This window comes from Neolamprologus multifasciatus, chromosome 3 (assembly GCF_963576455.1).
Source record: "Neolamprologus multifasciatus chromosome 3, fNeoMul1.2, whole genome shotgun sequence".
Classification (NCBI taxonomy): Eukaryota; Metazoa; Chordata; class Actinopteri; order Cichliformes; family Cichlidae; genus Neolamprologus; species Neolamprologus multifasciatus.
The window spans coordinates 48,091,072-48,117,972 of record NC_140441.1 but is presented as its reverse complement, the minus strand read 5'-3'; the positions used below and the strand labels follow the sequence as shown (position 1 = coordinate 48,117,972).

Genomic DNA, 26,901 nt, shown 5'->3' with positions numbered 1-26,901 from the left:
TAACATTATGCATAATTTGAAGCGCTCTCTTCTGTAATAAATATAATGGTTTCATATTAGTCACATATGTATTCCCCCATACTTCAACACAATAAAAATATAATATTCTCATTGTCTTGTAATCTAATATATATCTAACATTACCCAGGATATAAATACTTTTAGCCAACTTTTTTTTTTAACATGTTCAATATGTGATTTCCATGTTAACTTGTCATCCACTATTACACCTACAAAATGGAATTCTGTCACTCTTTCAATTAATACTCCCTCTATAGATAATACTATCTCTTCCTCCTTTACACGGTTTCTGAATATCATAAACTTTGTTTTTTCCAAATTCAGTGATAACTCATTTACATCAAACCATTTTTACATTTTTTTCATTTCAATAACCATAATTTTAGCCAATTCTTTCAAGTTCTCTCTGGAACAATAAAAATTTGTATCATCTGCAAACAAAACAAAATTAACATTTTTGACACATCACAAATGTCATTTATATATAAATAAAGTTTTGGTCCTAAAAGAGAACCTTGAGGGACCCCACATTCTATCAGATGAATTGCCTAAACACTGCACATACTGAAACCTATTATCTAAATAGCTGCTTAACCAGTTCAATACTATTCCTCTCACACCATAAGTTCTTAACTTAGAAATCAAGATGGAGTGTTTCAGAGTGTCAAAAGCTTTTTTTAAATCAATGAATACCCCTATAGTATATTTATTATGATGTGTTGCTGATGAAATGTCTTCAATAGTATTCATTAATGCTATTGCTGTTGATCTGTTCTGTCGAAAGCTTTCGCTTAACAGTTGATGTTTTTCAATGAAACTATCAAATCTTTGTGCAAAGAGTTTTTCAAGCACTTTAGAAAACTGTGATAGCAATGATACTGGTCTATAATTATTAAAACTATGTCTGTCTCCTGATTTATAAAGAGGGATAACTTTTGCCACTTTCATTCGGTCAGGAAATACACCCATATAAAATGAGAGATTAAAAATATAACAGAGAGGTTTGATTATACAATCCACGGTCTTTTTTACGATGACCATGTCTAACCCATCACAGTCAGTGGATGTCTTGTTTTTAGATTCTGCTACAATAGCTATGATTTCTTTTTCAGTGATTTCCCCTAAAAACATAGACTGTACCACTCTGCTATTTCCTTTCCATTCTGAATCATCCTGTTTTCTAAATAAGACAGGGGTTGCTGTCTTATTTAATGAATCATTTCAATGTAAGCAGCTATCTCCTGGAAGTTTTCAGTCTTTTGAATATGTGGCTTTACAGCTGAAAGCCCCATCCAAAGTTGTGTTTCTTAATGTTTACAGGCCTCCCAAATACTGCACAGACTTTTTTTTAATGATCTCAGTGAACTGATGTCTGTGATCTGTATTGATTTCGACTGTGTAATTATTGTTGGGGATTTTAACATCCATATGGACAACCCTCAGGACAAAGGGACTAAAGACCTGAGTAACACTCTGGGCAACTTTGGGCTGACTCAGCATGTAACAGAGGCCACACATAATAGAGGACACACTCTTGACCTACTGATCTCCAAGGGCCTGAGCATTTCAAAGGTCACTGTGTCTGTTGTGGGCCTGTCTGATCATTACTGTGTTTTCTTTGAAAGTAAAATTTCAGCCCACATACAGTGGGGCAAAAAAGTATTTAGTCAGCCACCGATTGTGCAAGTTCCCCCACTTAAAATGATGACAGAGGTCAGTAATTTGCACCAGAGGTACACTTCAACTGTGAGAGACAGAATGTGAAAAAAAAATCCATGAATTCACATGGTAGGATTTGTAAAGAATTTATTCGTAAATCAGGGTGGAAAATAAGTATTTGGTCAATAACAAAAATACAGCTCAATACTTTGTAACATAACCTTTGTTGGCAATAACAGAGGTCAAACGTTTACTATAGGTCTCTACCAGGTTTGCACACACAGTAGCTGGTATTTTGGCCCATTCCTCCATGCAGATCTTCTCAAGAGCAGTGATGTTTTGGGGCTGTCGCTGAGCAACACGGACTTTCAACTCCCGCCACAGATTTTCTATGGGGTTGAGGTCTGGAGACTGGCTAGGCCACTCCAGGACTTTCAACTGCTTCTTACGGAGCCACTCCTTTGTTGCCCGGGCGGTGTGTTTTGGATCATTGTCATGTTGGAAGACCCAGCCTCGTTTCATCTTCAAAGTTCTCACTGATGGAAGGAGGTTTTGGCTCAAAATCTCACGATACTTGGCCCCATTCATTCTGTCCTTAACATGGATCAGTCGTCCTGTCCCCTTGGCAGAAAAACAGCCCCATAGCATGATGTTTCCACCCCCATGCTTCACAGTAGGTATGGTGTTCTTGGGATGCAACTCAGTATTCTTCTTCCTCCAAACACGACGAGTTGAGTTTATACCAAAAAGTTCTACTTTGGTTTCATCTGACCACATGACATTCTCCCAATCCTCTGCTGTATCATCCATGTGCTCTCTGGCAAACTTCAGACGGGCCTGGACATGCACTGGCTTCAGCAGCGGAACACGTCTGGCACTGCGGGATTTGATTCCCTGCCGTTGTAGTGTGTTACTGATGGTGACCTTTGTTACTTTGGTCCCAGCTCTCTGCAGGTCATTCACCAGGTCCCCCCGTGTGGTTCTGGGATCTTTGCTCACCGTTCTCATGATCATTTTGACCCCACGGGATGAGATCTTGCGTGGAGCCCCAGATCGAGGGAGATTATCAGTGGTCTTGTATGTCTTCCATTTTCTGATGATTGCTCCCACAGTTGATTTTTTCACACCAAGCTGCTTGCCTATTGTAGATTCACTCTTCCCAGTCTGGTGCAGGTCTACAATTCTTTTCCTGGTGTCCTTCGAAAGCTCTTTGGTCTTGGCCATGGCGGAGTTTGGAGTCTGACTGGTTGAGGCTGTGGACAGGTGTCTTTTATACAGATGATGAGGTCAAACAGGTGCCATTCATACAGGTAACAAGTGGGGGACAGAAAAGCTTCTTACAGAAGACGTTACAGGTCTGTGAGAGCCAGGGATTTTCCTTGTTTGAGGTGACCAAATACTTATTTTCCACCCTGATTTACGAATAAATTCTTTACAAATCCTACCATGTGAATTCATGGGTTTTTTTTTCACATTCTGTCTCTCACAGTTGAAGTGTACCTCTGGTGCAAATTACTGACCTCTATCATCATTTTAAGTGGGGGAACTTGCACAATCGGTGGCTGACTAAATACTTTTTTGCCCCACTGTAAATATATATCAACAGCAGTGATCACAAAACAGTGTATAACTGAATACAGTAGGGCAGACCTTCCCAAAGTGTGGGGCCCGCCCCCTAGGGGGGGCGCAGAGCTATTTCAGGGGGGGCGCAGCAGGAAAAGGGAAAAAAAAAAAACAACAACGCTTGGACACTGCTAGCACAGGGCGCCTACACAAACGCAAAGCAGGAGATGAAGCATAGCTGAATATGTTTCCAAACCAACTTCATTCTAAGCCAAAGACTAGAAAATATGATGAAGCATATCTGCCCTTTGGTTTCACCTGCGCAAGTGCCGAGGTAGGTCTCCCTGCAGAATTGGTTTTCCTTTTGTCGGGAGCAGCTGGGATGTTTAAATCACGAACAAACAGTATCCCACATTCTTGATTTTTAGTTCACAAACACTTGTTGTAATGACTAACTACTCCTGACATTTCGGAGATGTTAGCTCTTTATACAGTAAAGTTACAGTGGGATAAAAATAACATCAGGCTGGTTTGCGCATGTGCGCGCATGCACGTGCGAGGGGGGGCACGAGCATTTTTCTTGTAAAACAAGGGGCGCCCAGCAAAAAAAAAGTTTGGGAACCACTGCAGTAGGGAGATCTTTAACCAGGTCTTCCCATTAACACCTGACCTGTCCAGAGGTTCAGTCAATGAGCTCATCAATAGCTTCAATGCTAAAATGTTAAATGTAATGGACACTATTGCTCCCATTAAGGTGAAGGTTATCTCTGGAAGGAAGAAGTCTCCATGGAGAAACTCCACACTGGTGAAAAATGAAAAAAGAGAGTGTAGGAAAGCTGAGCGCAGATGGAGAAAAACAAACCTCCAGGTTCATTATGACATCTATAAAGAGAAACTTCACAATTATAATTTACAACTGAGGAGTGCAAGGAGGTCCTACTTCTCTGACATAACCAAAAACAGTCATAGTGCTCGGGTCTTATTTGCTACAGTTGACAGGCTAACAAACCCTCCTGTGTCAGTGGCAGCTGAACTTCATTCGACCATGGCCTGCAATGACTTTGCCAGATTCTTGACAAAAAAACCCCAAAAGATTAGAGAAGCAATTGGTACATCAACAGCAGATTCAGGATATGTACTGTGTTCACTGAAAAACTGTTTAAACACCATCAAACAGTTTCATTCTATTAACAGCAAAAACCTGGAGGACATCTTAGGTCAACTGAACTCCTCCTCTTGCTGTTTAGATGTCCTGCCAACAAGTTTTTTCAAAAAGGTCTCAAAGACTTTGGAGTCAGACCTGTTACAGATCGTCAACTTTTCTTTAATGTCAGGTGTGTTTTCAGAACCACTAAAAACTGCTGTAATTAAACCTATACTGAAAAAGGACAATCTTGACAAGACACAAATGAACAACTACAGGCCGATCTCAAATCTCCCATTTTTAAGTTAGATCATTGAAAAAGCAGTTTCTCAACAGCTCAATTACTTCTTAAAACAGAATAACTGCTCTGATGCCTTCCAGTCAGGTTTCAGACAGAACCACAGCACTGAATCCGCTCTGACTAAAGTGTTCAATAACATATGTCTGAATACAGACAGTGGAAAAATGTCAGTCTTAGTTTTACTGGATCTCAGTGCAGCATTTGATACAGTTGACCACAACATATTACTCACACGACTGGAGAACTGGGCAGGTCTTTCAGGAACTGTACTAAAGTGGTTCAAAACATACTTAGAAAACAGGAAATACTTTGTATCAATAGGTAACTTCACATCTGAGCAGACAAGTATCACATGTGGAGTTCCCCAAGGTTCCATCTTGGGACCCCTTCTGTTTAACATTTACTTGCTCCCACTGGCACAGATTATAAAGAACAACAAAATAAACTATCATAGCTATGCAGATGACACACAAGTATATATCACAATGTGGAAGCGAATGGATTGATGGATGGAAGATCTGATGTCTCAACAGGACCTGGAAAAACTAGTCCATGCATTCATCTTTAGTAGGCTTGATTACTGTATCAGCATCTTTACAGGTCTACCTAAAAAAAAAAAATCAGTCAGACAACTACAGCTCATTCAGAACTCTGCTGCTCAAGTCCTCACTAAGACCAAAAAAGTGGACCACATCAGTCCAGCTCTGAGGTCTTTACATTGGCTGCCTGTCCGTCAGAGGATGTACTTTAAAGTTCTGATGCTGGTCTATAAAGCTCTGAATGGTTTAGGAACAAAATACATCATTGACATGTGAGATTATTATTCTATCATATGTTATCCTATGCCTGTAATCGAAATGAGTGAATCATTATACTGCTGTAAGCCGCATCATACTTCTTATTATAGAGAGTATAATTAGTATGTAGCCGTAGTTCTAGTTTGCATTATACTGCTGAATTAAAAAGAATGTGAAAATCATTAGATTCATTAGATAGGTTTGTATTATCCTATACTGTTGATTTACTGTGAATGAGTTACACTGTCTCATGACATTTCATACTGCTGAGTTAAGAAGAGAGCACAAAGCACATTCCACAGGAGCTTCACCCCCTTGTTGGAAGCAGATAAACAGGGAGCAGAGGTCATAACTTGGGCGCTGTGTGAGAGAAAGAATGTGAATGTTTAGGCTTTTATGACAAGGTGGGGGCCACTAGAAGCTATAAGAGCTTGAGTAACCCTCCACCAGTTTGAGATTTGCTGTGACCCTCTTCATGCATGTCTCCCCATCCGCATGGTATTTGCTATTTAAGAGTTGAATTGTATGGAATAAAGGATCGTTGATTGAGCATTTATACACCGAGTATTGTCCTTCCTTCAGCCCAAAGATCGAAAGAATTGGGAGGAATTAACAGACCTCCTGATCCACTATGAACCTTCCAGATCCCTCAGATCATCTGGATCCATTTTTTTTTATCAGTTCCCAGAGTCAGAACCAGACAAAGAGAAGCTGCATTCAGCTTTTATACTCCATATATGTGGAACAAACTCCCAGAAAGCCTCAGATCAGCTGAAACACTCAGTTTGTTTAAATCCAGGTTGAAGACTCACCTGTTCTCAGCTGCATTTGAATAAAACCCCAAATCCACACTTTTAAGCTTAAATTTCAAAACTTACATTTTAACTACTGATTTTATCTACTGTTCTGATTTTATCTACTGTTTTTTTTAATCAATTTTAAATCATGCTTTTTATTTGTTTTTGTTTTTGAATGTCTCTATAAAGTACTATGAATCACCTTGTTGTTGAATTGTGCTATATAAATAAACTTGCCTTGCCTATCGGTCAGCATCTGATTATCCTGCTGTTAGCTTCATTCCACAGAAAACTGATAGAAACTAACAGAGTTCATTAAGAATAAAGAGAAATGTGATGATTTAAAGCCTTTGAAGTGCTTCAGATGATCTCTGTCCACTTCTGTCCACTCATTCATTCATTCATGTAAGCTTTCTAATGCAGCTTTGATCTTCACAGTCTGCTTTATGAAACTCATTCTAACCCTGAATGTCAGAGTGTTCCTCCTTCTCTTTCCCATCATTCATGCTGGCAGTGGAGGAGATTTGGATGTTGGACTGTGTTTTGTATTATGTGTGTATGTTTTGTGTTGGACTGCTGTGTCTAAACCAAACGGCCATTTTGCTTTGGATTTCAGACTTTAAGGTGGAATGAAGAGTCTCACTGTGAATTATCCAGTGGAGGATTTTTCTTCTTCTTTGAAGGTTTGAAATGTGAACACTGGGTGTGTCCAAATTCAGGGGCTGCATCCTTCTGAGGCCGCATTTGTAGACCGATTACGTCACAGCGACGCGCCGAAGGCTGTCCAAATTCGTAGACTCCTCCGAATGCAGCCGACAAATGCATCCTTCATTTCCCCCGAATTTGAAGGATGGGTCGGGCGTGTCATTCGTGGCCCACCATATCCCAGAATTCATAGCGCGGCTCAGCCAATTCCAGTTTCCAATAATGGCGGCCGCTACTACGTTTTAAAATTACTCTTATTACTCTCTCTGGGTCACAAAATAAACTTTAAACATATTGTCAGACAAGAATGTGGGTGTGTAAACTTCAAATATCTGCTCGGTTTATCAAGATATCGCAAATTTGCAATAGTGCTTCGACGTTATCGGAGACGTCTGTTACCCACAAGCTCGATAGCAAGCCGGGAGCTCGAGGGTCACTAGAACTGCCAAGAACGGCACATCGTTTTCAGATCATCACGGATTTTCGCTACTCAGGTTAAACGTAATATATAAGTCACTTAGATAACCTAAAAATTTTATTGTTTGGCTTTTTTCTGTGTTTTATTTGTAAGTAAATCGGTTTGGCTGAGATTAAAGTTATTAGATTAGATTAGATTGAATAAAACTTTATTAATCCATCGGGTGGTTTTCACACAGCTGAATAAACGTCAAACAGAAAACTGATTAAACAGAAGTGTGAGATGGTCGAGAGTTTAAACCAGTGTCCTGTTATATTTTAGATAGCAAGGAGCAGACAGCCAAGTTTATTAAACTCCACCGGGACAGCGGTGACGCTAATCAGAGGCTAGACCGTCCAATTTCACAGCCGTTTACTTCCGGCCTACCCGACCTCCTGAGGACCTGGCCCACATAGACCGTGAAGGCCAGGTCCTCAGGAGGATGCAGCCCATGAATTTGGACACGACCTTTGTTCTGCTACAGTCAATGGACTAAACCAGAGAAGAAAACAGACTTTACCATGAAGATCCTCAGTGTGGCTCAGTATAATATCAGCCTGATGTCTGCAGTTTAGTGTCAGCACAACTTTTATATCATATTCATCTCAGCACAACTAAAACATGAAGACTGACCTCAGAGTTTTAAGTCCACATCCTGGACTCTCCAGAAAACCAAACAGATTCTTCACTCCTGAATCCTGCAGCTTGTAGTTGTAGCTCAGGTCCAGCTCTCTCAGATGGGAGGGGTTGGACTTCAGTGCTGCTGCCAGATAATCACAGCTGATCTCTGACAAACCACAGCTCTCCAATCTGTATAAAGAATAAAAGATGTAAGTTTATTAGACAAAGTGTGTGCTTGAAATCATTCAGTGTTTCATCATCTGTTCAGAGCTGAAGAAGGTTCAGAATGTAGAAGTTTAGAAAATGGAAACTCCAAACAGCTGAAGCCAACAGGAAGCATCTTCAAACAAACACAACAAGAGAAAAAACTCTGAATGTTTCACATTAAAGTACATTTATTATAAAAAGATGAAAAGTTGTCAAGTTTTGCTGTGTGAAATTAAAAAAAAACTGAACAGGAATCCTCAGAGTCCAAAACAAAACAAACTCCCAGTTCAGGAGGCCACAGTGGGACTGTGACACTAAAGCTGCACAAAAAAAACTGAAATTTGAAGCTGAAACTGTAAAACTGAAACTGTGAGTGAAAGTGCTCCAGTGTCTGTCACATTACATGAAAATTTCTTATTTCCACATGATGAAACTGTGCTGAGCCACAGCTGAACCAGCATCCCTGTACAGCAGACACTTACAGCGCGTGGCTGCTTCTATTGAACCCTCTAAACAGAGTTTCAGTTTCCTCTTCTGGTCCCAAAGCGCAGAACAACAATGTTTCAAACAGCTTCCTTCAAGCAGCATCAGCCACAGAAATGCAGAGAGAATTATTTGGATGTCTTTCTTATGTTGTATGGTGCTGTGTTGGCATATCTGGTGTCTGTGTTGCTTAGTAAGGATGTATCACTCATCTGCTGCAGCCCCAGATAAACAGAGCTGGACCTGAACCTGGTAGCTTCACTTAGAAGACACTTGTGACGGGAACATGTGAGAAGTTTTGTGCAGACAAGTGTGGATTTAGAGTCTGGGACGAGGTCTCCACAGTCTTTGTGGAGATCCACATTCTGCATACTGCCTGTGAGAAGCTGGAGACATTTCTCCGCCAAATCCACTGAGCAGCTGCTCATGGTGGTATTAGCTTCATGTGTGTTAGCATTAAGCCTCGGTCACACTCTGCTGTGGACACGGTCACAGCTGGACCCGTGATATCTGAGTCGTCCTTCCTATTAAATGTCTTTGAGGTGAGCTTTAAGCTGCTGCTTGGGGTGCATGTACAGCTGGTTATTGTACTGGAAATGTTCTGCAGACGAGTCCACATGCTCACAACAAAGCTCAGTGTGGACACCGCTTTGCATGCTCCATAAACCGCTACAACATGTACCTCAGGAATCAACAGCTCCCACCTCGTTTTCTTTGAACAACTAATTTTAGCTGCTGTGTTTTTGTGTTTCTGCAGACCTCAGACATCCTGCTGCTCTGGAGAACTGAACCTCTAAAGGGCTCAGTCTTTATCTCCAAAAAACAAATCTGATCATGGAGACTCACCAGGTCAGCTGATCTGACCCAGAGTTGGGAGGTCGCCTTGTAATCGGAAAGTTGCCGGTTGGAGCCCCGGCTAGGACAGTCTCGGTCGTTGTGTCCTTGGGCAAGGCACTTCACCTGTTGCCTACTGGTGGTGGTCAGAGGGCCCGGTGGCGCCAGTGTCTGGCAGCCTCGCCTCTGTCAGTGTGCCCCAGGGTGGCTGTGGCTACAATGTAGCTTGCCATCACCAGTGTGTGAATGTGTGTGAATGGGTGGATGACTGGATGTGTAAAGCGCTCTGGGGTCCTTAGGTACGGTGGTCTCTAGAGACCAAGCACGTACAAACTCCAAAACACTTGCAAATTCCAAAACACAACGGAAGTGCTCGAGGATGCTAGGGGCAGTGTTGAGCTCGATTTGCGAAATAAACGGCAAGTTTGTCTGTATGGGACGGTCTAGTCTCCGTCGCGCTTCCCAGGTTGCCTAGCAACCATGATACTAACCGCTGGAAACGTGTCATACAACTTTGTTTGACAGAAATGAAGGAGAACATATTTTGTTCATTTGTTTGTTTGTTTCTACAAGAGCTTTGTGTGAGGTACTGTAGCTATACTCATTGAATACCTATAGCACACAGACTTTACCTTGGGTCGAGTATGGTGGAGATGAAGTACAGTGAGTTTGTCTCGACGTCACTGAAGCGCTTCTTGACAGCTGCCAGTAAGGTTGCTTTCATTGTCTTGACGCCGTGGTCCTCGTCTTTTTCTCTGTTTAGAAGTCTCACTAGCACAGTCACAGCTGGGATGACATCAGAGGCTAGTGCGTCGTAGCTACTCACTTTTTTAGTTAGTTCCTCAAAGGGGGCGAGGATGGCAACAGTCGTCTCCATAAGAGCCCATTGGTGAGTGGTGAGATAGTCAGGGAGTTTGTGCTCGGACACGCCCAGCACTCGCTTTTGCTCAATCAGGGACTGGAGCATGTAATGCGTGCTGTTCCAGCGCGTCTGTACGTCCTGCTGCAGTCTCTTTATTGGTTGGTTGAGCTGTCCCTGAATGTCCTCGAGGCGGGAGTAGGCTAAGGCGGAATGTTTAAAATGCCCAACTATTTTCCGTCCCACTGCTATAGCATCAGCTATGCTCCTCTGTGCTAATAAGCATGGGTAAATAAGCGTGGGTAAACTCTTTGTACTCGTTGTTGTGTTGGGATTTTAGGTGCTTGATTAAATTACTTGTGCGCTACCTTTTGAACCTCCTCTGGACAATTTCGCTGAGCACTATATGCAGTCCGCCTTTGTTTTCACATCTTCGTTCACTTTGAAATAGTTCCACACGGCTGACATGTCTCGCCTCCCCTTCTCCCAGCTCCGAGCTGCAGCCGGGGCTTGGGGGCGGGCACTCAGCGCCTTTGATTAACCTTTTACATGCCGCTCAAACATAGACAGGTCTCAGACCGTGGTATCGGTCCCCGGCATCGGGGGACTTTTAACGAGTACAAGTACTTTAGAAAATGTGGTATCGAGGCCGATACCAGATACCGGTATCGGTATCGGTGCATCCCTAGTTGACTAGATATTAGACCGACAGTTTCAAGGTTTTCTCTGTGGATTATAAATTTAAGAAGATGTGACATTTATCAAGAAATTCTGCTCTCTGGATTATTTCCATAAACTCTGAGCTGGAACACATCTACAGTGCTGGAAGTGCCCATCTCACCAACAACCTCACTGTGTATATTCACTTTTTAACCCTTTGTGAAACAATAAAGGTTTAAATCTGAGTATTAATCTTTGTTAGTGCAAACACCTCTAATAGGTTACTTTGGCCTTTCCAAGTCATATCTTCAATTGAAGTCTGCACTCCAGGCTTCTAAAACCATCTTAGCTTAACAAGCACTCCAATCTAGAGGAGAGCTGCACTAACAGGTGTGACTGATAAGATCTGACCTACAAGGACACTCATGTCAATTGGTATCAGGATAAGCAGGGAAGACATGGACATTAAGTCTGTCAGGCTGCCTGAGTCCCATCACACACGTCAGCTCAGAACTCTGCATTATCTACTGATCCCTGATCAGGGATCAGATGTTCTACAAAGAGTAGAACAAGACTTCCTGTATAGGGGTCTGTGGGCCTACCGATCCACAGTGTCAGCACAACTAAAACATGATGACTGACCTCAGAGTTTCGAATCGACATCGTGGATTCTCCAGAAAACCACACAGCTGCTTCACTCCTGAATCCTGCAGGTTGTTGTAGTCTCCACTCAGGTCCAGTACTCTGGGATACGATGGGTTGGACTTCAGTGCTGCTGCCAGGTAAGCACAGCTGATCTTTGACAAACCACAGTCCTTCAAGCTGTATAAAGAACAAAAGATGTAAGTTTATTAGACAAAGTGTGAGCTTGAAATCATTCAGTGTTTCATCATCTGTTCAGAGCTGAAGAAGGTTCAGAATGTAGAAGTTTAGAAATTGGAAACTCCAAACAGCTGAAGCCAACAGGAAGCAGCTTCAAACAAACAAGAGAAAAAACTCTGAATGTTTCACATTAAAGTGAAAAAGTCATGTCTTTCCTTCAAGGGACCACCTTCAAGGCTTCACTTTTAAAGGTTAAGTGTGAAAGAAATGGACATATTTAAAGTCCTACACCTTTTTCCAGTCACATTATTAAAGCAGACAAACTACAAGCTCATTTTCATTCCAACAAGTCATCTTCTGACCTGGACTAACAACGCTGGTCTCTATGTGCAGCTGGCTGTGAGACCAGTCCTCAGGGACCGTCTACAAAGTGCAACACTGACAGAACATCACACACTAATTTGCTTCCAGCACTTTCACACAGACATCTACTGTCATTATTTTCACCAAACTCTGTGGATCCTTCATTGGAAATTCAAATGGGATTCAAACTGTTGAGTCAAATTGTTGAATGTTGTCATTGTGTTTCTAAAATTTGTTAACTCTTAGTTCAAACTATAGGATCAACGATGTGAGTGAAGTTGCCCCCCCCCCCCCCCCCCCCCGACACCTTCTTCAAATCCAACAAAAACGTTTGTGCTGGTTTCTGCTGCAAAAATTTTCGTTTGTGCTGCTTCTGATTTAAAGATATTAATGAAAAGGTAAAGGTCAACCAGCCCGCCCACATTACCCAAATCAAACAAAATTGATGTTAAACGTTTGTGCTACGTTTGTGCTGGTTTGTGCTGCAAAAAATTTTTTTTGTGCCGCTATCATTTTGAAGATATTAATAAAAACTTCTGCAAAATACACAGTAAAAACATGAGCACATATACATATATATATATATATATATATATACATATATATATACATACATATATATATACATACATATATATATATATATATATATATATGTGTTTCCTGATAACAGGATGTGACAGGTAGAACAGAGTAAGCAGCTGTGTGGGTTGTCTCTATAGCAGCCATATCAGCTTCTGATACATGAACATCATCACAGCGCTTAACTTCATCTTTATTAGCTTTTACATTCATGTCTTTCCTTTCTCTCTCTCTCTGTTTCCACACAAGCTCAAAGTCTCTGCAGCCTGTTTTATCTGCCATCATCAGATCTTCAACAGCCTTATTCACATCCCTCACACACTCTACAGCCTCATCAATACTTCCTCTTCACTCACTGATGGAGCACAACATGAAGCTGTGGAGGCTGAAAAACTGTCCCGTCAAACATCTCCCCATCACCTCTCCACTTCTGTCAGCCTGTAAATGAACCCTGCTCAAGTCTGTCACTTCTATTTGGAGCCAAACGGAAAAACTGTTGTTCAATCGTTTGGAAAGACATAACATTTCTGAAAGCACTCAAACTTCTTCACATTTCTCTTCAGACAAATCTTGAAAATTTATGAACTAATGAAAGTTTCAAACATCAAAGATCTGAAATACAGAAAAACAACAACAGCTGCAGTCAGTGAACTCACACAAAAGTCTTCAGTCGACAGTTTGTACTCTCCAGTCCAGCACACAGAAGCTTCACACCTGAATCCTGCAGCTTGTTTCCACTCATGTCCAGCTTTGTCAGATGGGAGGGGTTGGACTTCAGAGCTGAGGCCACAACTTCACAGTGAGTCTCTGAGAGTCCACACTGAGTCAGTCTGTGATTATAGAAAATATAAAATGTGTTATTATAAAAACAAATTTAATGTATATGAAGACAAAAAAGAGTGATGTCATAATCTAATGAACATCTGCTCTTCACATCTGTGCTTCAGCTCCTCTTACTGTGTTTGACATGACACAATGATTCAGTCTCTCTCAGACCTGTAGAATTTTAATGCCAATATTTGTTTTGCTTTAATCTCCAGATGAAGGAGGGAAGGTGGGGTCACATTTAGGCTTCCATAATGTCCACAGTCTGTCAGTGAGATCTGATCCAGAGTCAGAGTGAAGACACACATTTGGACTGTTTCCTGTTTTGAATCTGACTCCAGAACATTTTGAATAAGTCCAGCTCAGTGAAGAGTTCCAGCTGGGAAAGATGATCTCTGTTTGCTACCTGCTGCTGTCAGGTATGACTGTTCACGTCCACATGCAGGAAAAACCTGCTGACTGTTACCAAACGGAGAAGAAATCTCATCACTGGACAATAATGATGAATGAACTCAGAGCTGCTGATATCAGATCTGATGTGCTTTCAGGGGAACTAAACACAGAAATGATTGGCTCATTTTCACTTTCTGAGCCATTAGTCTGCTGGTGTGTCACTAGTTGGCAGAAAAAAGATTTGTATTCCTGTTCTGGGCTTCAGTGTTTATGAGTCCAGATCCAGGTGACAGCAAGTCAAAATGATGTTACCTGTCTGTGTCCAGCAGCAGCCTGTATTCACTTTGAATATTGTTATAAACTGACATGGATCAGTTTGTCTTATGATTTTTATCATCTTTATGATTCCAAATCCAAAGTCTACCTCAGCACCTTCATGCTCACTCATCATGTTTATGCCACTAAACTCTGTGTCTGTAGTTCTGTCTGTAGTCAGATGAGAAGCTCAGACGGTGACTGCTCTGGATATTTGTCACAGTTTTTAACATTAGAGTTCACTTCACTACAAAGAAGCTTTTCATAGATTCGTATTTCTGTCTTCTCTCTAACAATAGCACCCGAATGACCAGCAACAGCAGCATCATATTTAAAATACTGCCCCCTAATGAAACAACAGAGGTACTACATGTAGATGTGAGTCTACAACACACAGCGTACCAATGCAGGATCATGCTAAGTGCACACACACATTTCCTGATCAACACAAAATATAATTTTAACTGAGAAACTCAAACTAATGAGAGTCGTTTAGTACTGTGTATATCTGAAGAACAAAACTACTAATCTACACTAATTAAAGATGTCAACCCTTTAAGACATACCATAGAACCAAGTCCACCAGAGCTTATATTATATTTTTACATGTTGTAGTGCCATTTTTGAGAGCATTTCAAGTTGATATACATCAATAAAACCATTATAGCCCAAGTTTTAATAATATGTATGCATTAAGTCCATAGTAACTACATAAATTGCAAAAAAGTCCAATAAACTACAAAATAATTGAAAATCGTTTTGTTTTTTTAACATATATTTCTAGTTATAGAAATTTAAGAGGCTTATCCCTCAAAACTGTTGCACAAACTAGTTTCCCACCACAGGAAATTTATTTTAAGTGTCTTCATAGTTTTATTTTTGAAATACACCAATTTTCATATACTGCAGGAAAAACAAAAATAAATATTATTGCTTATAATGCAAATTTGCAAAAAAAACAGCATATGCATCAAAATAAACTATTTCCAGCAGTGCAATATGAGTCCTAAGCATCCCAGAAACGACACAGAAAGTCATAAAGTCAAACATAACTTTTAAAAACACAAGTATAGGCTCATAAGGCCCTGATGATAAAAAATTACATTTCCGCAAAATGACGTCACTTCCGGTTTCGGGCAGGTCATGGCGGACATGCGATAGTTCACGCTGATGGACGTAGGAAGTGTTACAAACAGCTGATCGGATCGGCAAAGCATGTTTCTGGAATATTATGTTTTTGTTGCTGCAAGTGCTTTTTATGCAATTTTTGCAAAGCCATATGTGGAAGGAAACCGTGACATAGGACAAGCTGATGGCATAAGATGTAAGTACAACTCCTCCGGTTTCATATGCAAAAAGAATTATTGCGCTAGCTTACGTGGTTGCAGTGCTACCAGGATTTAAAAATAGTTACGCAAAACGGAGCGGGCACGCTCCAACCGGCTTTAAAGGGTTAATAATCGCATCTGGACTCACCGACCCTTTCTGCAGTTCCTCACAGCTGGAATCAGTCTCAGTCGTCCCTGCCATGATGTGTTGTACTTCTTTAGGTCCAACTCATCCAGAACCTCCTCTGACATCTGCAGCATGAAGGCCAGAGCTGAGCACTGGATCTCAGAGAGTTTCTTCTCTGATCTGTTCTCTGACTTCAGGAACTCTTGGATCTCCTGATGTACTGAGAGGTCGTTCATCTCCATCAGACAGTGGAAGATGTTGATGCTTCTGTCAGGAGAGATTTTATCACTGTTCATCTTCTTCAGGTTGTTGATAGCTCTCTGGATGATTTCTGGACTGATCTCTGTCTGACCCAGCAGACGTCCTAAGAGTCTCTGGTTGGACTCCAGACAGAGGTCATGAAGGAAGCGAACAAACAGGTCCAGGTGGCCATTTTTACTCTGGAGGGATTTCTGCATGACTCTGCTGAGGAAAACATTCAGAGAGGACTCATTATAATCGTTCCCCAGGAAGTCCTCCACCACATGAGTCTTCCTGTTGGTGAAGCAGCAGAACATGTAGACAGCAGCCAGAAACTCCTGAATGCTCAGATGAACAAAGCAGTAGACTGGTTTCTGGAAGATCACACACTCTCTTTTGAAGATCTCTGTACAAACTCCTGAGTACACCGAGGCCTCTGTCACATCCAGACCACACTGCTCCAGGTCTTCTTGGTAGAACATGATGTTTCCTTTCTCCAGATGTTCAAACGCCAGCCTCCCCAGCTTCAGAAGAACTTCCCTGTCAGCCTCCATCAGCTCCTGTGGACTCGTCTCATGTCCCTCATGGTACTTGTTCTTCTTGCTCTTTGTCTGAACCAGCAGGAAGTGTGAGTACATGTCAGTAAGGGTCTTGGGCAGCTCTCCTCTCTGCTCTGTAGTCAACATGTGCTCCAGAACTGTAGCAGTGATCCAGCAGAAGACTGGGATACTACACATGATGTAGAGGCTCCTGGATGTCTTCATGTGGGAGATGATTCTGCTGGACAGCTCTTCATCACTGAATCTCCTCCTGAAGTACTCCTCCTTCTGGGCGTCAGTGAAGCCTCGTACTTCTGTTAGCCTGTCAACACATGTAGGAGGGATCTGATTGGCTGCTGCAGGTCGGGAAGTTATCCAGACGAGAGCCGAGGGAAGCAGATTCCCCTGGATGAGGTTTGTTAGCAGCTGGCTGACTGATGACTTCTGTGTGACATCAGACAGCAGCTTCCTGTTGGTGAAATCCAATGAAAGTCTGCTTTCATCCAGGCCGTCAAAGATGAACAAAAGCTGAGAGACAGCCAGCTTCTCTGCTGTGACCTTCTGTAATGTTGGATGGAAAACATGGAGCAGCTCCAGAAGACTGTACTGCTCATCTCTGATCAGGTTCAGCTCCCTGAATGAAAGCAGAACCACCACACTGACATGTTGGTTCTCCAAGCCCTCTGCCCAGTCCAGAGTGAACTTCTGCACTGAGAAGGTTTTTCCAACACCAGCCACGCCGTTGGTCAGAACCACTCTGATGGGTCTCTGTTGGTCAGGTAAGGCTTTAAAGATGTCCTGGCACCTGATTGGAGCGTCATGGAGGGCGTCCATCTTGGAAGCTGTCTCTAGCTGCCTCACCTCATGTTGGGTATGAACCTCTTCACTCTGCCCCTCTGTGATGTAGAGCTCAGTGTAGATCCTGTTGAGGAGGGTTCTACTTCCTGTTTCATCACTTCCTTCAGTCACACGTTCACATCTCCTCCTCAGACTGATCTTATGTTCATCTAAAACCTCCTGCAGACCAACATCTGCTGAAAGAAAGAAAAACAATGAGACTCAAGAAAAAGAAAACTCTTCAATGTCTGAACAACACAAGAAGTCCAGTTTTCAGAAATGAGTCCATCAGCAGACAGATGTTCAGTCTTACTTTGTACACAGCTGCTCTGACTGGCTGTCTGCAGTCCAGCTTTGGTTCTGGATCTTTCTCCACACCGGGGACAGGATGAGTCTCCTGATGAAGCAGACTGGTCCCAGTGACACAAAGCACAGCAGGACAGCTGCTCCTCCTCACAAACACCACTCCTCTTCCTCTTCCTCTCTCTGTGAACACATTTCTTTATGACTAACATTATTTACTGAATTCTGTGTAGACAATCATTCTGTACAATACGATAATTATAATTCCAGAACTGTTTACAACTTTTTATAACTTACATAGTTCCTATTTTATATTTCTGTATAGTTTTCATATTTTTATCCTGTTCATAGCTTGTACACCCACTACAACCTGTACATACTTAGTTATAGCATATTCATGACTAGGGATGGGTATCGTTTAGGTTTTATCCGATACCGGTGCCAAACCGGTACTTTTGAAACGGTGCCGGTGCTTAAACGGTGCCCAAACCGGTGCTTAAAGAATGGAAAACACAAAATTGGTCCAAAAACCTCTCATGTTCAGCTGTTTTTTTTGTAAAAAGATAACAATGTTAGTCTTTTCTGCAGGTATAGGGCATATATGGTATCACTCTGGGCTGGAAGCAGCTTAAACAATGGAAAAAACACAAACTTTGTCCAAAAACCTCTCATGTTTAGCTGTTTTCCACTTTTTCTTCGGTCATTTTAGCCTTTTTGGCCAGGGTGAAGGGAGTATCTGCCATCAAACAAGAAGACAGCCGCATGTAGCTATGATGGTGTTTGCTAGTTCACGTTACATGCATTAATTTAATAACGCGGTTAGCTTACTCAACGTAAATTACACACGAACAACATTAAGCTACTCACGCAGAGAAGAACGGCTGCTGCTGCCATCATCATTTCTGCTACACTGGCAGGGCTAGGTTCATCGGATTTAAAGTGTGACCTCCTTTGACAGTATCAGCTTAAAGCACTTGTTGCAGGCTGCTGAGTTTGCATCTTTTGCTGTGAAGTACAGCCAGACTTTTGACCGCTTCACCTTGGGCATTTTTAATCTGTAGCTCTGCTCTAAAAGAACGTACGTACCTGGACCCGCCTACTATCCTCGAAACGTAAAATGATTGGCTAGAATCTAAAGTGTATCATTCCATACCAGTTGGTGGCGGTAATGCACCTTTCAGTTGTTTGCCAACCGCCAATAGAAATGTAAGGAAGAAGAAAGTGTATCACAGCTCAGGAAAAAAAAAGCACCGAAATAAAGCACCGAAATGCGCGCTGCTTTTCGGTCTGGTTACTACCGTTTATGTCAGAACCGGTGCCATGATGGCACCGGATACCGGTACCCATCCCTATTCATGACATACCTTCATACTGTGTAACATACCCATAATAGACCCATATTTTGTACCTACCTACCTAGCAGACCTATTTCTGTAATCTATATTGTTGTTAATATATATATTTTGTAATATATCTATATTATGGCTAAAGCCTTGTTGCCTTGTACTAGTGACATGTGACATTTGACATGTGATATGACAAGTTGAATTCTATTCTATTCTACTGACTGTTGCTAAAAATATCCAAATTTAAAAGATGAATACACACTTTGCACAACCTTCACTGCACACTGGTTCTAACGTCAAATCTAACAATTACAAAGAAGGGGGAGAGGTAGGAGACAATCAAAATGAACGTTAACAAATCACCTTCTCTCCCGTCCCTGGTTCTCCTGGTGACTAGCCTCTATGTCCACACTGACTCCAGTAGTACCCATTTAGATATTTATTCATTTCTGTGTGTGTGTTTGTGTGTGTGTTCTTCTATTCTCATTATCTTTATCCTATCTGTACTGCCTACATAAACATGGAAGGACTACAAGGTCATTTCAGTTTAATTCAGTTTTATTTATATATCACAACAGTCGCCTCAAAAACCCAACAATCATATGACCCCCTATGAGCAAGCACTTTGGCGACAGTGGGAAGGAAAAACTTCCTTTTAACAGGAAGAAACCCCCGGCAGAACCAGGCTGAGGGAGGGGCGGGGCCACCTGCTGCGACCAGTTGGGGTGAGAAAAGGATAACAGGATAAAGACATGCCGTGGAAGAGAGACAGAGATTAATAACAGATATGATTCAATGCAGAGAGGTCTGTTAACACATAGTTAGTGAGAAAGGTGACTGGAAAGGAAAAACTCAGTGCATCATGGGAATCCCTCAGCAGCCTACGTCTATTGCAGCATAACTAAGGGAGGATTCAGGGTCACCTGGTCCAGCCATAACTATATGCTTTAGCAAAAAGGAAAGTTTGAAGCCTAATCTTAAAAGTAGAGATAGTGTCTGTCTCCTGAATCCAAACTGGAAACTGGTTCCACAGAAGAGGGGCCTGAAAACTGAAGGCTCTCCCTCCCATTCTACTTTTAAATACTCTAGGAACAACAAGTAAGCCTGCAGTGTGAGAGCGAAGTGCTCTAATAGGCTGATATGGTACTACAAGGTCATTAAGATAAGATGGGGCCTGATTATTTAAGACCTTGTATGTGAGGAGCAGGATTTTGAATTCAATTCTGGATTTAACAGGAAGCAAATGAAAGGAAGCCAAAACAGGAGAAATCTGCTCTCTCTTTCTAGTCCCTGTCAGGACTCTTACTGCATCATTTTGGATTAACTGAAGGCTTTTCAGGGAGTTTTTAGAACATCCTGATAATGATGAATTACAGTCGTCCAGCCTGGAAGTAATAAATGCATGAACTAGTTTTTCAGCGTCACTAAGAGACAGGATAATTCAAATTTTAGAGATGTTGCACAAATGGAAGAAAGCAGTCTTACATATTTGTTTAATATGTGCGTTGAAGGACATGTCCTGGTCAAAAATGACTCCAAGGTTCCTCACAGTGTTACTGGAGGCCAAGGTAATGCCATCCAGAGTAAGAATCTGGTTAGATACCATATTTCTAAGCTTTTCAGCGCCGAGTACAATAACCTCAGTTTTATCTGAATTAAGGAGCAGAAAGTTAGCGGCCATCCAGGTCTTTATGTCTTTAAGACATTCCTGCAGTTTAACTCATTGGTGTGTGTTATCTGGCTTCATGGACAGATAGAGCTGGGTGTCATCTGCATAGCAGTGAAAATGTATGCTATGTCTTCTAATGATGCTGCCTAATGGAAGCATGTATGGTGTAAATAGAATTGGTCCTAGCACTGAACCCTGTGGAACTCCATAATTGACCTCAGTGTGTGAAGAGTTTCAAGATTCAAGATCCTTTTATTTGTGACGTACATAGTTATACAAGTATAACACACAGTGAAGCGTGTTATACTTGTATAACTATGTATGTCACAAATGGGACCTGATATGCTCCTCGTCTGTGCAAAATAGAGAGGAAAGTAAGTACAGTATGTACGTAAGTAGATATATAAAAAAGACATAATGTGCAATAAATTAGCAAATTATATACATTAAGTTAAATAGAATAAAATAATCTGGAAATTAATCTGGTTTTTTTAGTACAGGTTTAACTACAGCCAGCTTGAAGGCCTGTGGTACATAGCCGATTATTAGAGATAGGTTGATCATATTTAAGATTGAAGCATTAATTAATGGCAAGACTTCTTTGAGCAGTCTTGTAGGAATGGGGTCTAAAAGACTCGTTGATGGTTTGGAGGAAGTAATTATTGAAGTTAACTCAGAATGATCAATTGGAGAAAAAGAGTCTAACTTAACATCAATGGTACTAAGAGTAACAGTAGATAATATTAGATCTGTGGAATGATTATTGGTAATTTTTTTCTCTAATTATAAAAACTTTATTTGTGAAGAAGTTCATGAAGTCATTACTAGTTAACGTTAAAGGGATGGTTGGCTCAAAAGAGCTCTGACTTTTTGTCAGCCTGGCTACAGTGCTGAAGAGAAACCTGGGGTTGTTCTTATTTTCTTCAATCAGTGACGAATAGTAAGATGTTCTGGCTTTGCGGAGGGCTTTCTTATAAAGCAACAAACTATTTCTCCAGGCTAAATGATGATCCTCTAAATTTGTGACACGCCATTTCCTCTCCAGCTTACGAGTCATCTGCTTTAGGGTACGTGTTTGAGAATTATACCACGGAGTCAGGTACTTCTGATTAGAGACCTTAGTTTTCACTGGAGCTCCAGTATCCAGAGTTGTACGTAGTGAGGAGGTAAAATTATTAACAAGATAATCGACCTCTGTTGGAGTAGCGTTCAGATAGCTGCTCTTCTCTGTGTTGGTACAGGGAATTGAAGATGATAACAGTGGGTGGATTATATTCTTAAACTTAGTTACAGCGCTTTCAGAAAGACATCTACTGTGATAAAGTCTACTCTCCACTGCTGTGTAATCAATTATTGTAAATGTAAATGTTATCAAGAAATGATCAGACAGGAGAGGGTTTTCAGGAAACACTGTTAAATGTTCAGTTTCTATGCCATATGTTAAAACAAGATCTAGAGTGTGATTAAAGTGGTGGGTGGGTTCTTTTACATTTTGAGAGAAACCAATTGAGTCTAATAACAGATTAAATGCCATGTTGAGGCTGTCATTTTTAGCATCTACATGGATGTTAAAATCACCCACAATAATTATTTTATCTGAGCTCAGAACTAAATCAGATATAAAGTCTGAGAAATCAGACAGAAACTCTGTGTAAGGCCCAGGTGGACGATAGATGATAACAAGTAAGACTGGTTTCTGAGTTTCACAGCTGGGGTGGATAATGTTAAGCATCAGGCTTTCAAATGAATTAAAAGTCTGTCTTGGTCTTTCATTAATTAATAGGCTGGTGTGAAAAATTGCTGCCACACCGCCGCCTCGGCCTGTGCTTCGAGATTTCTGGTAGTTAGAATGACTCGGGGGTGTTGATTCATTTAAACTAACATAATCATCCTGCTGCAACCAGGTTTCTGTAGGCAGAGTAAATCAATTTGTTGATCAATTATTAAGTCATGTACTAACAGAGACTTGGAAGAGAGAGACCTAATATTTAATAATCCACATTTCACTGTTTTACTCTTTGGTTCAGATGTGGATACTGTATTGTTCTTTCTTTGTGATTTTTTTTTATGTTTAAGTTGTTTGTTGCTGGTTTTTATTTTGTTTTTAGTTTGTTTGGGAGCTGACACAGTCTCTATGGAGATGGGTTTTTTCGGGGGGTAGCAGGAGGAGAGAAGCTGCAGAGAGGCGTGTAAGACTGCAACTCTGCTTCCTGGTCCCAACTCTGGATAGTCATATATATATATTTTTTTTCTTTTTCTTTTTTTTTTTTTTTTGGGGGGGGGTTAATAAATTTGTCCATATTTCTAGAAATGAGAGCTGCTCCATTCAAAGTGGGATGGATGCCGTCTCTCCTAACAAGACCAGGTTTCCTCCAGAAGGTTTGCCAATTATCTATGAAGCCCACATCGTTTCTGGGACACCACCCAATTTAATTCCATAATCTAAAACTCATGAGTAAAACATCATTTCAATACTAATCCCAGTAAAGGGGACACTGAACAACAACCTTTCCTCTGACTTAAACAAATAACACTTTTCTCTGTGTGCAGCTGGCTGTGAGATGAAGGCTCAATGACGTCTACATAGAGCTTAAATATTTCATAATATTTCATAAGTTCAGTCTCAGGGAGATGCTTCACTAAAATCACATCAGAGCTCTGGTCTCTGCTGCTGAAACTACAACTCTTAGATTAGAACTAAAGACTTCTAAATATTATTTCAGAAAATATTTCGATTTTTGTCAAAGCTTTTTTTCTTCCACATCTTTTAGTAATTTTTTTTAAATGAAATTTGTCAGTATACTGTACAACTTTTCTAAACTGCTGGTATAACTGAGAATTCATTGCTCCATTAATGATGGTGAGCCTTTCTGACCCAGAAACAGCAAAACAGGCTGAAGCTCTACCACCATGTTTCACAAATTGAGCTCTAGGCAGTGTTTTTGGAGTGTACACTGCCATGAACACCCCTTTTGTAGAGTGTTATCCTGATGGAGGTCTCCTTAACACCACCCAGTATGATCCAGGCTTGAACTGCTTAGACGTTACCCTGGGTCTCTTTGTGACCTCTCAGACTGTTTAACAGATCAGACACAAAGACATGAGAATCAGAGCAGCTCTGTTCTTTAAAGACAAATATGAACCCACTCAGTTCACACTTTCCCCACAGATATGAGCATCACTGTCCTCAAACAGCAAATGACCAAGTCTAACTTTTTTTTTTTTTGTCTTTTCTGTTTAGGATTTTTCACATCATATTTAACCAGGAAAACACAAACATGTAACGGAGCTCATCACAGTTCTCTTACCTCTTTGGTCCAGTTTCATTACTGAAGTATGGAGGGAGATGTTTGGACCGGTCACTCCTCATAGACAGATAGCTTGACACTAGACACAGTGACCTCTGACCTCTGCAAACACAAACATGTTTTATTCAATAAAGTCATCAGGTTTCAAACACTTTGATGAATTCATTGTACAGTTGCCTTCAGGGACCTTTTGGCCTCCTGAGAGCAGTCTTTCTCTCTTTTTGTGTTTCAGCTCTGCCTCAAGCACAAAGGGAACTTCAGCAGCTGTGACACACCATTGACTCACACAGCGTTCGATTAATTGCAGCAGTTTTATTTACACAGTGTGTCAAACAGTAGATGCTTTCCTCCAAGCAGGTCAGCCAGAGAGTTGGACTGCACCATAAGGACTTTGGACAGTTTTCAAGCTGCCCCTGCAGACATACACCTCCTCTCGTCCTCAGCATCACTATAAAAAGTGAAGCATTCATTAATGAAACCCCTTTCACTTGGCCCTCAGCATCCCTAGCACTGGCCCTTGAGCCAGCTGCACCACCCCACCACTGCAGCAGAGCCAGACACCACACCTCTGCCACACACTCCCACCACCCGACTGAGGCCAGGGCAACATCTGGGCCAAAGACTGGTGTCATGGCAGGGTGTATGTCAACCAGATGTGGGCCAGGTCTGGCAATGAGGCACTATTTATGTTCCTGTTTTCCTATTTTAGTTAGAAGATCCAAATGCCATGTTGCAATACTATACTGCTATGGTAACCAATGTTTCAAATGCAGGTTTGACAGGTTTGTGAGTGTACACTTTATCCAAAATCTAGTAATGGTTTACTCATCTTTGGCTGTTGCTCAGGTGGTAGAGAAGGTCACCTATTGATCGGAAGGCTAGTGGTTTGATCCCTGGCTCCTCCAGTCTGCATGTCGTGAGCGTGAATGTGTATGAGTGTAGTTAGGAAACACTCAGTTTAGAGAAAGTGTGTGATTGGGTGAATGTGGCATGTTGTATAGAGCACTTTGAGTAATCTGGGACAGTTGAAAAGTGCTATATAAGAATCAGTCCATTCACTGCCCGAACAGACTTTTGTCATGTTACTTTTGCACTATTATGCACATGTTGTTATTACATGGCTGCTGGAGCAGCTGTGCAGGTGGTGCAGGCTGGGGATCAGACATGCCAGCTGTGTTTCAGCACGACTGTGACTACTGACCCACAAAGCGTTTGATTACCATATTTTTCACACTTAAAATCCTTTAATTTTCTGAAAAATTGACAGTGTGCCAAAATACGACATCTTTCAGAGCTTCATTTTAAGCTCTCAGTTAGATATGACATTTGAAAGAACAGAATCATAAATAGTTTTGCTCATCTAATTGTGGCTCCTTGCGTTGCTTGGTCTCTGCTGCTGGTCTCTCTCTCCTAGTCTTGCTGCAAAGTCCCCAGAACTGTCTCTGTCTCTTTGTTTTTGGACTGTTTTTCTTTTGTTCTATTTAGGATAGAATAAAATGGTTTTTTTGAACCTCTGAGGTCTTTGCTCAGCTCTTCACTGACACTGAGAAAGTTTCTGTTTCTAAATCATGCAGTAAATCATGTATAATAGAATAGATAATTGTAAAATGTTCTTTAACAGCATGAGAACATTGGTGGGCAGTCGAACTTCTGCACAGCCCATTTGCAGAAGTTGCAGCTACTTAGACCCATTTGTGGTCTAAGTAGCTGTGCAGTCCAGCAGTTCTCATACTGTCTTACAGTGTACAATGACATTCAACCCAATTCCTGTGAGTTTAAGACTGTTGAAATAAATGTGTGTGAGTGTTTGTTTTCAGCTAAAAGCTGACTTTGGATTAGAAGGACACGACATGTGCAGTCTGACTGCCAGCTAGTCCTTTCAGTGGTAACATTACAAGCCTCAGAAGTTTGTACTCTTGACTGAAATTCAAGTTCATGGCAACAAGTTCAAAGTTGTTGCACTGAGAAACAGGTGAGCTGATGATCTGGAATGAGTCAGAGGAACTGTATTCATTTTCATTTCCTCTCAGCTCACAAACACAGTCAGAAAATCAGCTAGAATCTACACTAATAATGTCAGTGCAGAATTATTTCTGTTAACTCAGTGAGTTCAGCTCTCTGACCTTGTTGGTCCAGGTTCACCACTGAAGAGTGGAGGTCGATTTTTGGACCGGTCACTCCTCACAGACGGACAGCTGGATCCTGCAGACTCTGCTCTGTCCTCCTCTTCCTCTATCATCATCTTCATGTGGACTTCAGTCAGTCTGAGAAGTAAACCACAAACACTCAGTGAGTTCACATTAACAGAAGTCACTGAGTTACAGTCGCTGACCTCTGACCTGTCCTGTAACCTAGAAACCAGGTCAATATGTCTGTAGGTTCTCAATTATCCAGGTCATGTGATCTAAGGAGCTTGGAAAGAAAAGAGGCTTCTTTAAGTTTTGTGAAGACGTTTCATCCGAGAAGCTTCTTCAGTTCAGTTTATATCAGCTTCCCTTCATTGGCTCCTTGTTAAATCCAGAATTGAACTCAAAATCCAGTCACACTGCAGGATGTAACATCCTGCTGTTTGGGATGTTTGTGACAGACTCCTCCACGTCACCCACAAATGTTTGTTAAATTAACCAAACTTATACAGACTGTATATAACTACCAACTCTCACTAGCTGTACTAATCAATTATCTATTTTGGCCTCAAGTGTTTCTGACAAACAGTACATGATTGTCTCAGGTGGCTACAGTTACACAAATGTTATATACAAACTCCATACGCAATCATTTCAGATGCTTTTCAAA

The 26,901-nt window shown here is 41.3% G+C and overlaps 2 protein-coding genes across 2 annotated transcripts in view; both read right to left on the bottom strand.

The window, feature by feature from the left end:
- Window positions 1-13,866, bottom strand: part of LOC146523756 (ribonuclease inhibitor-like) — a 44,907-nt gene extending 31,041 nt beyond the window's left edge. The window contains exons 1-4 of the mRNA XM_085154024.1: window positions 13,833-13,866; window positions 13,532-13,705; window positions 11,751-11,930; window positions 8,078-8,254 (exon numbers count right to left, since the gene is read on the bottom strand). Coding sequence (XP_085010150.1) covers window positions 8,078-8,254; window positions 11,751-11,930; window positions 13,532-13,617 — 443 coding nt within the window. The 5' untranslated portion in view covers window positions 13,618-13,705; window positions 13,833-13,866. The remainder of the gene's footprint in view (window positions 1-8,077; window positions 8,255-11,750; window positions 11,931-13,531; window positions 13,706-13,832) is intronic.
- Window positions 13,867-15,880: 2,014 nt separating this feature from the next.
- On the bottom strand, window positions 15,881-26,375 carry LOC146523755 (protein NLRC3-like). Its single transcript, XM_085153967.1, has 4 exons — window positions 26,229-26,375; window positions 24,106-24,207; window positions 17,793-17,965; window positions 15,881-17,676 (listed from the first exon to the last, which is right to left on the bottom strand). The coding sequence occupies exons 1-4, from the start codon at window positions 26,351-26,353 to the stop codon at window positions 15,881-15,883; spliced, it is 2,196 nt and encodes a 731-aa protein (XP_085010093.1). The 5' UTR covers window positions 26,354-26,375.
- Between the last annotated feature and the right edge of the window lie 526 nt (window positions 26,376-26,901).

Excerpts from the sequence above, each read along its gene's own strand:
- LOC146523755 (XM_085153967.1), bottom strand. The coding sequence starts at position 26,353 with ATGAAGATGATGATAGAGGAAGAGGAGGACAGAGCAGAGTCTGCAGGA. Across the intron at positions 24,208-26,228 it reads GGTGAACCTGGACCAACAAG|AGGTCAGAGGTCACTGTGTC; the intron begins GTCAGAGAGCTG and ends TTGTGTTTGCAG. Across the intron at positions 17,966-24,105 it reads AATGAAACTGGACCAAAGAG|AGAGAGGAAGAGGAAGAGGA; the intron begins GTAAGAGAACTG and ends ATGTGTTCACAG.